This window comes from Carettochelys insculpta, chromosome 7, assembly GCF_033958435.1.
Source record: "Carettochelys insculpta isolate YL-2023 chromosome 7, ASM3395843v1, whole genome shotgun sequence".
Taxonomy (NCBI): domain Eukaryota; kingdom Metazoa; phylum Chordata; order Testudines; family Carettochelyidae; genus Carettochelys; species Carettochelys insculpta.
The window spans coordinates 33,000,356-33,014,062 of record NC_134143.1 but is presented as its reverse complement, the minus strand read 5'-3'; the positions used below and the strand labels follow the sequence as shown (position 1 = coordinate 33,014,062).

Genomic DNA, 13,707 nt, shown 5'->3' with positions numbered 1-13,707 from the left:
GACTCAACAGCAAGCCGCTCCCTTAAAGGGCCCCTCCCAGACACACTTGCACTAAACAGCACAAGATCCACAGAGCCGACAACTGGTTGCAGACCCCGGGCATGCAGCATGGATCCCCAGCTGCAGCAGCAGCAGCCAGAAGCCCTGCGCTAAGGGCTGCTGCACACGGTGACCATAGAGCCCCGCAGGGGCTGGAGAGAGCATCTCTCAACCCCTGAGCTGATGGGCACCGTGGCGGACCCCGCTATTTTGATGTTGCGGGACACGGATCTGGTACACATGCCCTACTTCGACGCTGAACGTCGAAGTAGGGCGCTATTCCCATCTCTTCATGAGGATAGCAACTTCGACGTCTCGCCGCCTTATGTCGATTTCAACTTCGAAATAGCGCTTGCCACATGTAGACGCGGCGGGCACTATTTGGAAGTTGGTGCGGCTACTTCGAAGTAGCCGGCACGTGTAGACGCGGCTTATATGTTTATTCAGTGAAGGAACTTTCAATCAAGCCCTAGCTCTGGTTCTAAACTGGCGTATTCAAGCCTAGGTAAGGACAAGCCATGGGCCACAATCAGCAAGCCTGAGAAAAACTTCTGCTTACGTGGGAGGAAATTGTTGCTGATAGAGCCCAAGGTGAGCCAGGAGCAGTAGCTCTATCACTTGAGCTCAAAGGAAATCCTCATTGCCTATTGGTACTAGAAGCACAAACAGCTTTTCTCAAGCCTACAGATACCAAGGGACAAAACCATCACACACCTGTATCTGGAGTAGCTGCTCCCCAACATGATTTCTCCAGAGTAGGTGCACCTGAACCAAAGCTTCAGCCTGCATCCAGCTTCCTCTCAAAGGCAACCTAGAGATGTAATCTAGCTGCATCTCCAGAGAGTAGTGGTACTGATACAAGATTCCAGGCTGGAAAGATGGTGTCTCCAAGTTACCTATGAAAGAAGACCAGAACTGAAGCCATTCACAGACTTTCACTCCTCGCTACACATGATTGACTCAAATTCATATTTATCTCAGCATATGGGTTACGTGGCAATGAAAAGAATCCCATTGACTTTAATTGTATCAGAATCTGTCTGTGATAGCCATGTATGTTTTCTTAGTCTGTCTGCTCCTGAGGTCTGGGTTGCTGGAAAGAACCTCCATTTATCCTACCTTTAGTATCTCCTATTCCTGGACCCTTCAAAATGAGGGGTACCAGTAGGTGTAAAGATTAGAAAAGACTTTGAACACACCATTAGATTTGACTGGGCTTCCTGAGAGCTTGTGTCTGCGGTCTTTTTCCCTACTCAGGAGATATTTAAAAGTAGACATCACAAAGATACAGAGACACTGTACAAACTAGGGAGTAACTCAGCACTGGCAGGGGGTGGATCAGGTGACCTAAAAGATATTTTCTATTTTTAATACCCATGAAAATACCCACTATGTGCATTTCCAGATGAAGTCAGTGGAATGACACCAGGGATGAATCTGCTCCTATATCGGACAGTTTTCTGGATCTCTCTCTGTCCAACTCCACTGTCTCCAGAAACCTTGAAAAATTATATATATCCCCTAAAAAATATATGGAGTCATTTGCACTAAAGCCGAACCAAGTGGCTAGCAGAGGAAAGAACACTTTTATCTTGCAACAACAAAACTTTCTGCTTTGTCTGTCTATATCTTCCATTATACAGAGCGTTGACAACAGGAGGAGGAGACTAAACCAAGACGAATCGCTTTGAAAACAGAGAAAGTTGAATTTCAAGGCCCAAGATCATCAAGTTATGTATAATACCCCAAATGTCAATGAAGCTGCCCCAATTTACATTTGCTGAGGCTCTAGGCTCAGAGGAGCATCTGGGTGTTGCTGTACTACTGTGAACAGGATGACTTTCAGATGAGAAGCTCAACCCAGCTTTTACTGATTCAGCTCAGGGCAGAGGGGGAGACCCCTTGGCACTACTGGACGCTGGGAGATGATTCAGAGGGCTGATCAAAAGCTCCTTAGCACAATTCCATTGCCAGATTGAAGGGTGAATTGGGATGATTTCATAACCTCTGATGAGAATCACTGCATGGAAGAGTCCATTTGTCTACAAAATTACCTTGTACACATCCATAGCAAGTTTAGCAGCCAAATGTGGAACTATTCAAATTAGGTGCATTGCAGTGTCTCACCGCCCATTTGAATGTATATCATTGAACAACTCCTCGCCTGGTCTAAATTGGCATAACTTTGCTGAAATCAATGGTGCTATGACAATTTATATGAGATGAAGATCTTTCCATGATGTTTGCTATGGTCTGAGACCTGGGTAAAGTTACTGAATAGCCCTATCATGCACTCTTGGATAGTGTGGTATATAAACTCCAACCATGCACAATTTACAGAAACACTTCACTTTCTTTCTTAATCCTTTACAAGATGCTGAGTTACAGATTGCTGGTATCTTGATAGTAACATTTACTGTTGTCAACTAGTGGAAAGCTGTAAAACCTTTTTTTTTTCATTTAGTGCAGTTCTTTTTTATTTTGTTCTGTGTAGGTATTTGTAACATGTCTATCACTGTGCTATTTGAGTGTCAGGTGATCTTTCCAAGGGTTGATATTGGCTAATTAATTGGCCCATTAAGCATTAGCTTCCACAATTCTGCTGAAAGTTAAATAAAAACTGGAACTCTGTCTCTTCAAGACCTTGTAAGCAAATTTAGAGCTTAGCTCTCAACAGAAGACTTCACTCCCTTTTTCGTGCCCGGTGCCTGTCAATGGGTGCAGGTGTCAGGTTTTTCTTCCTAGGGAATGTAATCTAGTCCTGTAGCACAGTTCTGTGGATATGTTCATGCTCAGCAAAGTCTGAAGGACCCTTAGGGTATGTCTACCTTAGAGTTATTTTGGAATAGTTTATTCCAGATTTATTATTCCAAAATAAGATATTCTGGAAGCCCCAAAATCAGTAAAACCTATTCCGGAACAGTGTGTCCGCTCACCATGAAGCCTATTTCAGATTGGAGCCCCTCGAAGCAGCATGTCTACACAGCAGTGTTATTTCTGAATAAGCTATTCTACAATACAGTAAAGCCCTGATATGTGCAATTTTGACTTGTGCTTCTCTTGCGTTGACGTGAGTTAAGCTCAAGTTGAAATCTTGGGGTTCCCAGGGGCTGGAGGGGAGCACAGCTCCCCTGCAAGTTCCTGGCTCCAGCCCCTGGCTCCCCCAGCTGTGGGAAGCTGGGGAGAAGCCACTTTGCCTCCTGGTTCCCAGCTCCCTGCCACTCTGGGAGCCAGGAAACTGACCGGCTGCCACCTGGTTCCTGGCTCCCCTGGGCTTGCACCAGCGCTGGTCAGTTTCCTGGCTCCTGCCAGCCAAGGGGAGCTGGCAGCCAGGCTGCTGCCTGATTCCTGGCTCCCTGCCAGCCTGGAATCCAGGAAGCTGATCAGCGCTAGTGCACTGGCCAGTTTCCCTGCTCCCGCAAGGCCAGGGAAGCTGGGAGCCAGGCTGCCTGGCTCCTGGCTCCCCCTGACCTGTACAAAATTTGAGTTAAGTGAGGGTGCACAGGAGCGCAACCCTTGTGTAACTTGGGGGTTGACTGTAGTTTATTTCAAAATAGCCCCTATTCCCTGTCTACACAGCCCCTGTTCAAAATATCTATTTTGGAATAGCTGCTATTCCTCATGGATTGAGGTTTACCAAATTCGAAATAAAGCATCCGCTACTTCTAAACCTATTTCTAAGTAGCGGTTGTGTTGTGCAGATGCTCATAAAGTTCTTTTGAAACAGTGGCCACTATTCTGAAATGACTTTGCTGTGTAAACACAACCTTATGGAGCTTGACCATTCATTCCACATTACCTTGGGCAAGTAATAGGGGTGAAGAGAAGCCTAGCTAAGTCATAACCCCCACCCTGATTTTAACATTTACCTAACCACCGCCTGTTAAGAGAAAGAGGCCTTGCTTCAGAACGTCTTTGTTTTTGCACCTCAGTCTTAATGGTCTTTAATTTTTCATTTCATGTGAAATGCCCAAAATTATCCAAGATTTATCTTCTTGTGTATTTTATTCTTTGCATATATTTCAAGATTGACTCTCATTTTTGTATTCATTTTTGCCAAGAGGGATAATCAGTTTCATCCATTATCTAAAGGTACAGTTGTACTTGAAATTCTCAAAGGGTTTTAATGTGCTTCGAATTCATTGCTAACTTGGTAGGTTACAGAAGTGTTTTGGAATTCTGCCATCTGATTCTTAATAATGACCAGCAAAACAGGTTTTAAAACTCTTCTTAAAGGATGCCAATGTTTCTAGGAAAGGAAAATCCATAGCAAATTCAGACATACGCAGGTGTAAATCTAGCAGAATTACTTAAGCCATTCTCAGTGCATCAGACAGAACTAGTCCCTGGCTCTTTAACATAAAGTCAACTTTTAAAAGATCAGTATTTCTTGTGTATGTAGGCAACCAGACAGAAGCTTCTAACCACAAGGCTGCTAAGTTATAGCCACTCGTCCCTGAATTCTGGATATCCACAAGCTGTTGTTACTTGCCATATAAATCTTCGTAAAGAGATTAGAACTCTGAGGAGTTTCAGAGCTTTCCTTCTATGTCTCTTCTTTGACTCTGAGGCTATAATTTTTAGCTATGGAATTTCAGTAAACACAAGGCATTATACAGAGTTTTGTGTGAGGAGACAGGCATCCTGTTTCTCAGGTCAACAGGCTATTCCCATTTCTACATCACATGCTATGAATAAGACATATCCAGCCGTCCTTCATTTGCTTCATTAATAACAGGCCCTACTAATGACAGGTAACTTCTTTTCTACTTTGCTGCTCAATATAGCCTGGATTCTGTAATTTCCACTCCAAATCATCTGCGGAAGTAGGTGTTACCCATGAAAGCTCATGGCCTGATACATTTGTCTCCAAGGTGCCACCAGACTGCTTGCTGTTTCCCATTTCATGTCATTTCAAAAGCTGAATTGCAAAGTCGCTTACCTTTAGCTGAATGAGTAAAGAAAAAGAAAATCAGCCAAATGTGGCCTGAAGCTGCCTGTGAATTCATGGTGCAGATTGCATGTGAGCAAAAGAGAGTGCTAGAGAAAGAGAAGGCTAAAGAAAAGAGAGGGGCAGGGTGGGGGCAGAAGGAAAGGCCAGAACTGACTGCTTCACCATGTCAGGTGATCAGGCCAGTCCTTCTCCGTATCCCAGAATTACACATTGAATAGGAGGCAAATCATTAATCCCCTGTTCCAACCCCCGGCAGTAGCAGCAGCAGCAAAATAAAGAGAAGGTTTGGAAATCATTTGGATTTGCCAACGCCTGCAACAAGGAAATCAACAAAACCTGCAAAGAGGAGTTCTGGTGGAGAAAAGGCAAAAGTCTACCCTGCTGAATGTGCCTGGGGGCTCAGCAGAGTAGCTCTGTCCCTTAGAACACATACCCTCTCCCTAGTCCAAGCCCCCTCCCTCCCTCCCTCTGCCTGAAAAAAAAAGGGAAAGAAAGGAAGAGAAATTAACAAAAAGTGGCCGAAAAGCAGCAGCAGCAGCAGCATCTCCCCTCCCTTTCCTTTTCCGGGGTCTGAGGAGTTCCAGCCTCTAATCTCAGGTTACTTAAAGGGCTAGGCTGGAGAGGAATAAGAAAGCTGTTCTCTGTGAAGGAAGCTTATTGAATAGAATGAATACCCACACACACAGGGGCATCCATGCGAATGAAAGCTTCCAATTCATCTCAGGCATCTGTCACAGAACTTCACCAAGTCTGCAGGACAAGTGATGGGAATTGCAATCAGTTTTTGAAGGAAATCATTTCGGGAAGTAGGGCAGTAGGGTAAGGGGAACCGTACTGTTTGTGGAACCACGTCAGGGCACAGAAGAGGCAAGCTGTCATCCAGTACCTCTCTAAATCTGATTTCTCTGTGTCGTCATTATGAGTAAACCCATTGTGCTAGATGCTGTCCAAATACAGAAGAATAAATGGCGTTAGCCAGGATCAGAGAGGTAGCTGAGAGTCTGTATCTTCAAAAAACCAAGTCCTGTGGCACCTTACAGACGAACAGATATCTTGGAGCATAAGCTTTCGTGCTCATGAAAGCTTATGCTCCAAAATATCTGTTAGTCTGCAAGGTGCCACAGGACTTCTTGTTGTTTTAGCCAGGATGACCTTCTACCAGACAAACACATAATCAAAAAGCTGCAGAACTGCGGTCTGTGACTGTGGTTCCCAACCTGGGGTCCACAGAACCATGGGGGTTGCGATGGGATTGCAGGGGGTCTGTGAAAAAAAATGAATGATAAATAGAAATGATCATAGAAAATAAGTTTTAAATAAATCACAGTTTTAATCAATTCTTTTTAAATTAAATCTCTTCCAATAATGTTGTTAATTGCTGTCCAAAAATCTATGTTGTGGTTTCCTTTTTCATGTACCGAAATGGCGCAGCGGCTAGAATTGTCTTTGATGGGGGTCTGTGAACGGTTGCGGGGATGTTTGGGGGGTCCACACTAGTGAAAAGGTTGGGAACCCCTGAGCTATAATAGACGACAAATGTGGTCCAAGCAGTAATGACCATTCTAGGTAACAAAGGCCGGGATGTTAACTGAAACTAGGTCAGGAGAAGGTGAGAGTCTAAGTCCCTTAGATCGACTATAAAAATTCCAGCCATAATGTTTTAATAACACAATGAAATGTTGTGTATAATCCTCAAACACTCAGTTTCAGAAGGGCCTCTGGATCTGAGTCACAACTGAAGTGGGCTTTGGGGAGGGATTTGTATGTAGGAGGAATGACCTCTGGAGAGGAAAGATAATGAAAGAATGCATCTTGCCGCTGTGATGTAGTGGGCAATAAGTGTGTGTACGTGTAAGTGTGTGTCTCACAGAGGGTGTGGGGCTCCTGCTGAGGATAATGGAGGCGACCAGGTGACACCTCTGGAATGCAGACAAAGGAGGAGGTGGAGCCTGAGGGGTTCGAATTGGAACTGGGAGTTGGGAAGCAGTTAGTCTGGGCTGGGAGAGAGAGGGAGAGAGAGAAAGGAAGGGGCAAGACCCCGGCTCTGGGGGCCCCTCGGGGCCGCCTCTCCTCAGCATGGATTGGATTGGACTGGCTGTCCCTGATTGCTGCACTGACTCTTCTGTATGACGCTGTGTCCTGTCAGCTAATAAACCCACTGTTCTGCTGACTGAGAGTCACTCCTGCCTGTGGACAGGGTGCAGAACTTGGGGACCCCTGAAACCCATCACAGCCGCAGGTGCAAGAGATGAAAGGAAAGGATACTCACTACACTAGGTCCACTGCTCTTGCCAACCCACTCACCTCTCCCTCAGGGGCTCATGTTTGACTATACCAAGCGCTGTCTGCCTCGTGTTTCACAAGGTCTCACCGTTCAGACAAATGTGTTGGCAAGGGGAGAAGGTGTGATGCAGGGGGGGGGAAGGAGGACTGCAACAAAGTGAAGAAAGGTTTGAGCTAATTTATTGGCAAAAACTCTTAACACAAGAGCTACGTCTACACGTGTATGCTACATCAAAATAAGCTATTTCGATGAATAGCGTCCACACGTCCTCCAGGGCTGGTGCCGTCGACGTTCAGCGTCGACGTTGGGCAGCACCACATTGAAGTAGGCGCTGCAGGGAAGCGTCTACACACCACAGCGGCCCACATCGAAATAAGGGTGCCAGGAGCAGCTGCAGACAGGGTCACAGGGCGGACTAGCACTTGCGGGGCAACAGCTAGCCGCTCCCTTAAAGGGCCCCTCCCAGACACACTCAGCCTGCACAGCACGCGGTCTGCAGAGCCACAGGCACGCACACCTCGGCGAAGCAGTTATGGACCCCGAGCAGGAGCAGCAGCAGCAGCAGCAGCAGCAGCAGCAGCAGCAGCAGCAGCCAGAGGTCCACATAGCTGCCCCTGCAGGAGCAGTGCTTGCCCTGCTCAATGCTATGCAAGAGGCAGCTGAGCACCTTTTATTCACAGAAGAGGAGCTGCCCCCAGGGGAGGAGGAATCAGCCCCAGACCCTGCTGTCCTCCGCCCCTGCCCCCCGCCGCACACGCCGCCGGCTGTGGAGCTACCCCACTAGCACTGACTGGTGGGAGCGGCTGGTGCTCAGTGAGTGGGACAACGAGCGCTGGCTCCAGAATTTCCGCATGAGCCGGCAGACATTTCTGGAGCTCTGCCAGTGGCTCACCCCTGCACTGAGGTACCAGGACACCGCCATGTGGCGGGCCCTCAGCGTCGAGAAACGGGTCGGCATTGCTGTCTGGAAGCTGGCCACTCCAGACAGCTACCGATCCGTGGGGCAGCAGTTTGGCGTGGGCAAGGCCACCGTTGGGGCTGTCCTCATGGAGGTAAGAGGACCCACCGGGGTGGGGGGAGCCCTGGGGTGGAGGGCAGCCCTGGGGTGGGAGGGCAGCCCTGGAGGGGAGGGAGCCCTGGTGGGGGAAGGCCAGACACACCCTGCACACCCCTCACTGGTGCTCTCCCATGTCTTTCCCTGCAGGTCGTCCGCGCCATCGATGCCCTGCTCCTCCACAGGCTTGTGCGGCTTGGGGACCCGGATGCCGCCATCGCAGAGTTTGCCAGCCTGGGCTTCCCAAATTGCTTTGGGGCTCTGGATGGGACCCATATCCCCATCCGTGCTCCAGAGCACAGCGGAGGATGCTTCCTGAACAGGAAGGGCTACCATTCTGTGGTCCTCCAGGCCTTGGTGGACAGCCGGGGCCGCTTCCTGGACATTTATGTTGGGTGGCCTGGCAGCACCCACGACGCCCGGGTGTTCAGGAATTCGGGCCTGTGCCGCCGGCTGGAGGTGGGGACCTACGTCCCCCAGCAGGAGATCCCTGTGGGGGACACCACCATGCCCCTCTGCGTCGTCGCAGACGCGGCGTACCCCCTCCGGCTCTGGCTCATGCACCCTTACACAGGCCATCTCTCAGCCAGCCAGGAACACTTCAACACGCGTTTGAACCATGCGCGCCAGGTGGTTGAGTGCACTTTTGGCCACCTCAACGGGCACTGGAGGTGTCTCCTCACCCGCCTTGATGCAGGCCCCACCAACATCCCCCAGATTGTGGGCGCGTGCAGCGCACTCCACAACCTGGTTGAGAGCAAGGGGGAGGCATTCTTTCAGGGCTGGGCTGTGGAGGCTGGCAGGGCTGACATGCAGCCACCCGCTGCCCCCAGTCGCCAGGTGGACCCCGAGGGGATCCAGGTCCGGGAGGCTCTGTGGGCCCATTTCGACCAGGCCATGGGGTGAACACTGGCAGGCCCCCCACTGTACCCCCCCATCCTCCACAACACTCCCTGCCCCCACGCCCACACCACAGAGCACCCAAGAGCACCCCCCACACTTTTCTTGCAAATAAAAATAGACCTGTTGTTTTTGAAACCAAAACCGGTGATTTTTCTTATTATTAATAGTACAAATAAATATATAGATATAGAGAGAGAGCAAAACAAAAGGGGGGAACTATTTACATGGGGGGGGCAGGTACCACATAAAACAGAGTAGGGGTGTAACACAAACTATGTACAACAAATATGTATGATGGGGGATATGTACAAAGCGGGGGGGGGAACGTCCTGGGCCCCGCACCCCTCTACTGTCCGGCGCCCGGGGTTGGCGGGCATGACCCTCGCCTCGGCCTGAGGCCTGGCCGAGGCTGGCTGGGGGCTGGGCAAACCGGCAGGTATGGCCGGCGGGTGTCAGCAGGCCCCAGGTCCCCCTCGGCAGGAGGCCCCAGGGTGGCGGACGGCGGTGGGATGGCGGTCAGATCGGCGGGTGGAGCAGCCGGTGGAGCGGGCAGGATGGGCAGAGCGGCAGGCGGCGCGGCATGGGGGGGCCAGGTAGTCTGCTATGCGGTCGAGGGTGCGCATGAGCTCCTCCCCCATGCCTCCTGGCACCAGGCCAGCACACACTCCTGCAGCTCCAGCTGCCGCTCCTCTACCCGCAAGCGCCGCTCCGACACCTCCAGCTGACACCGGAGGGTTGCGAGCAGCTGGGGGTCTGTCGCCGTCCTCTGGTGGTGGCTCCTCCTCTGACAGCCCCATCCTGGGGCTGGTTGGTGCTCCGCCAAGGGGCTGGCCTGCTGGGATGGCCCTGGTGGGCTCTCCGGGACCACTGACACCTCGCCGGCGCTCTCCGGGCCCTCTGATGGTTCAGCTGAGGAACACGGGGGAAGAAGAGTGGAGACAGCCATTAGTGTGGGTCGCAAGCCGTGGCCCTTGTCCCGCCACCCCTCTGCTGCTGGTTCCCCATCCCCGTCCCCGGGAGATGCTGCTGCTGCTGATGGGTGTCCCACCCCGCCCCGGGGGACCCTAGGTTCCGCTCCCCCCATCCCCAGGGATGGGGCATGGCGCTGTCCTGCTGGGGGGCAGGGGCTGATGCACTTTTCTGAGGGACATGACACTGCTGTCCTTGGGGCCATGGTCATCTGGGCATGTGGAGGGCCCTGGTCATGTCTGTTGTCCCTGCCCCTTAACCCCGGGGGTGTGCACCGGGGCGGGGGGCGGGGTACATACCTGATGGTCCGCTTCCATGGTAGGGGGACACCCTCTGGGTGGACACCCTGCTGGAGCTCTGGGACGGCAGCGCGATGTGGAGCCCCCCGTCGCTGGAGGAGGATTCCCCCTCCTCCTCTTCTGGCATCCCAGGGGTGGGCTCCTGGGGGGGCCCTGCGGTGCGGGGCTTGCCTCCGGGGCAGACTCCATCTCTGGGGCCTGCTGGGGCTCATCGGCCGAGGTGTCAAGAGTGGCCGGCGGGGAGGAGGTGTGCCGGGGGCCCAGGATGGACCTGAGCTCCCTGTAAAAGGGGCAAGTGGTGGGGGTGGCCCCCAGATCGGCTGGCAGCATCCCGGGCCTGGGCGTAACCCTGCTGCAGCTCCTTCACCTTACTCCTGATGTGGTCAGGAGTGCAGGCAGGGTGACCCCAGGCCGGCCAGGCCCTTGGCCAGCCGAGTGAACGCATCCGCGTTCCGCCTCTTGCTCCCCATTACCTGGAGCACCTCCTCCTCGCTCAAGAGCCCCAGCAGGTACCGGATCTCGGCCTCCGTCCAGGAGGGGCCCCGCTGCCTTTTCCTGGGCGGGCTGGCTGCCAGGCTGCGAGCCCTGGCTCCCCTTGGGGGGGTGCCCTGGGGGCGTTTGGGGGGCTGGCGGGCGGCCATCGCTGCAGGGGTGGTGGCCTGGGGCTGCAGAGATGCGTGCAGGCTGGCTGTGTGTCAGTGCTGCCGCCTGCACATGCTCTCAGCTTCCTGCACAGGAAGGCAGGGGGCGGGGAGCTTTAAAGGACTGCTGCATGCGTCGACCATAGAGCTCAGGGGCTGGAGAGAGCGTCTCTCAACCCCTCAGCTGATGGCCGCCATGGCGGACCCCACTCTTTCGATGTTGCGGGACGCGGATCGGCTACACGTGCCCTACTTCGACGTTCAATGTCGAAGTAGGGCGCTATTCCCATCCCCTGATGGGGATAGTGACTTCAACATCTCACCGCCTTACGTTGATTTCAACTTTGAAATAGCGCCCGCCACGTGTAGATGTGGCGGGCGCTATTTCGAAGTTGGCGCGGCTACTTGAAAGTAGCTGGCATGTGTAGACGTGGCTAGGGAGTGGGGTGATGAACCCTCTGTGAGCAGTTCCTCACAGATTGCCCACACACACAATAGGACTTGAGTTCAACCAGTTCCTGTTCCACAGCCACTGCCACCCTGAGGCAGTAATTTTGTTATTTAGGCCTGGACCACAATTCAAGGTTGGTGGAGACGGGGAAGGCTACCACCCCATAGCAACAGGCAGGAGGGCACAGGCCCACCCATTTCACTGCAGCCAAGCCTGGAGCCCTAATAGCAGCTGTCACTAGTCAGTGGGGATCCAGGCCACAACACACTGCAATCAGCTTGGGTGGGGATACCTCCAGGCTGCTTCCTACTTCCTCCTCCATTGGCATCAGGGTCCATTTGGGGTTATCAGGGAGGTCCATGTCCGCTGTATAGCAAGGTCCAGAGATTCAGGTAGTTCTGGGCCTTCCTGGTAGCAGGCCCATGGCAGGTCTGAGGGCTCAGGTGGACATGGACCCTCCTTGTAATGGGCAAGTGCCAGGAAGCGCCAGATTGAAAAATCTGCCGCCATCAGGGCATGTCCACATGCTTTTTTCCAAAAGAATCTTTTGCAAAAGGTGCTCTTCCTTATCTGGGAGCTGAAGAGGATGGCTGGAAAAGGTGCTGCATTCTTCCTATTTAACATCGAAAGAGCACATTTTGTGTGTAGCTGCTCTGTGGGATTTTTTGAAAGAGCTCTGGTTTTGTCAAAAAACTCACTAGTGTAGATGTGGCTGATGTGTTTCCCTTCCTGTAAAATGGCAAAAACTCATCCACCTCACCAGGGCATTTTGAAGGTTTGCAGAGCATGTTGAGCTCCTCAGTGGAAGGTGATAGCTATATGCAAAGAAACTTGTCTGGTAATTATTACAGAGGTGGTGCTGACTGACTGGGAGCCTTAAGCCCAAAATTTTTGCCCCCCCCACCTTATTTACAGTGCCAGAAAAGCAGAACAGAGGGTTTCTGGAGTTGCTCAGAGCCCCAAGCAATTGCTTAGACCACTTCTGCTGCGTACCAGCCCAGCACTTTTGAATATCATGAGAAATTTTTAAGCAAACCCCTTTTAAATACCATATCTTTAAAATCCCAATGCTGATCTTTCACAGTAAGGTGACTCGCTTCAGTCAGGGAATGAAAAGTTGGATGGTCTCGTCTCCCATCAGCCCCCAGTACTCTTATAACCACTGTCTTTTCAGCACCAAATTCGGATTCCCTTAACGTACTCGAAAGTAGTTTCAGCACACAGGCCAGTGTGGGATGCTTGTTAATGTGTTCATTTCCGTGTAACCTATGCTTATGTATTATGGAACATGCCACTTTGGCGCATACACACACACACACACACATAAACAATGTGGTTGGAGACTGGACTTGGTTTGTGGGACAGAAGATTCTAATGGTCTATGGATTTGGTCTGGACAAGTTCAGTGTTTCATACTACTGGGCAATAGAGTGGCTTGTTACTATATAGGTGTTGTAGGCAGTGCTATTGTATTCTTTCATAGAGTCAGGCTCCAGAAAAGTCAACTAATGTGGTTCTGAACACTACTTTTATTAAGAAAGAACGTTGCAGTGAAGAGACTGTAGAACACACAAAGCACCTCAACTTAATAGCAGCTTGTAATTAAATACTTTGCATGAAGTACCAGCCCCAGCTTACCTTCTTGCTTGGTTCTGTGGCAAACCTCCAGTTTCCGTGATATTCTGCTGCAAATGCTGCCAGTAATTTGAAATCTCTGTGGCAAAATGAAATAGTAATGCGATGTAACAGTGTGGTTAGGGCAACTTTCCCCCTAAGCACTTCAGAAATCTTAATTAAGCCTCTCAACATCTTCAGTTTCTGGTCTGAATTCAGTAGTTTTACATTGCTACAGTCTGAAATGCTGTGCTCTACTCTGCTTCCTCTAGAAACTTTAAAATGATCAGAGAGTGGGAGGAATCAGGGAGGTCAGCTGGCTACGCAAGCAGGTTGTTTATTCCTAAAGGGACCCCAGGCACATTATAGGAGTGCTTTATTGATATGCAATAATGGCATTAATGAAGATATCTGCACATTTCAGTAACCTAGCCAGGAGGAGACAAAGACATGGAAGATTGTTAGAAGATCCACGTTAGAAGAAAAGTCATATAACAGG

General features: G+C 51.0%; 1 protein-coding gene across 1 annotated transcript in view; it reads right to left on the bottom strand.

The window, feature by feature from the left end:
* The window catches only part of LOC142015710 (microsomal triglyceride transfer protein-like), a 28,774-nt gene extending 23,356 nt beyond the window's left edge, over positions 1–5,418 (bottom strand). Inside the window, exons 1-2 of the mRNA XM_074999489.1 lie at positions 4,982–5,418; positions 754–935 (exon numbers count right to left, since the gene is read on the bottom strand). Of these exons, the coding sequence (XP_074855590.1) occupies positions 754–935; positions 4,982–5,048 (249 nt within the window). The 5' untranslated portion in view covers positions 5,049–5,418. The remainder of the gene's footprint in view (positions 1–753; positions 936–4,981) is intronic.
* Positions 5,419–13,707: the final 8,289 nt, after the last annotated feature.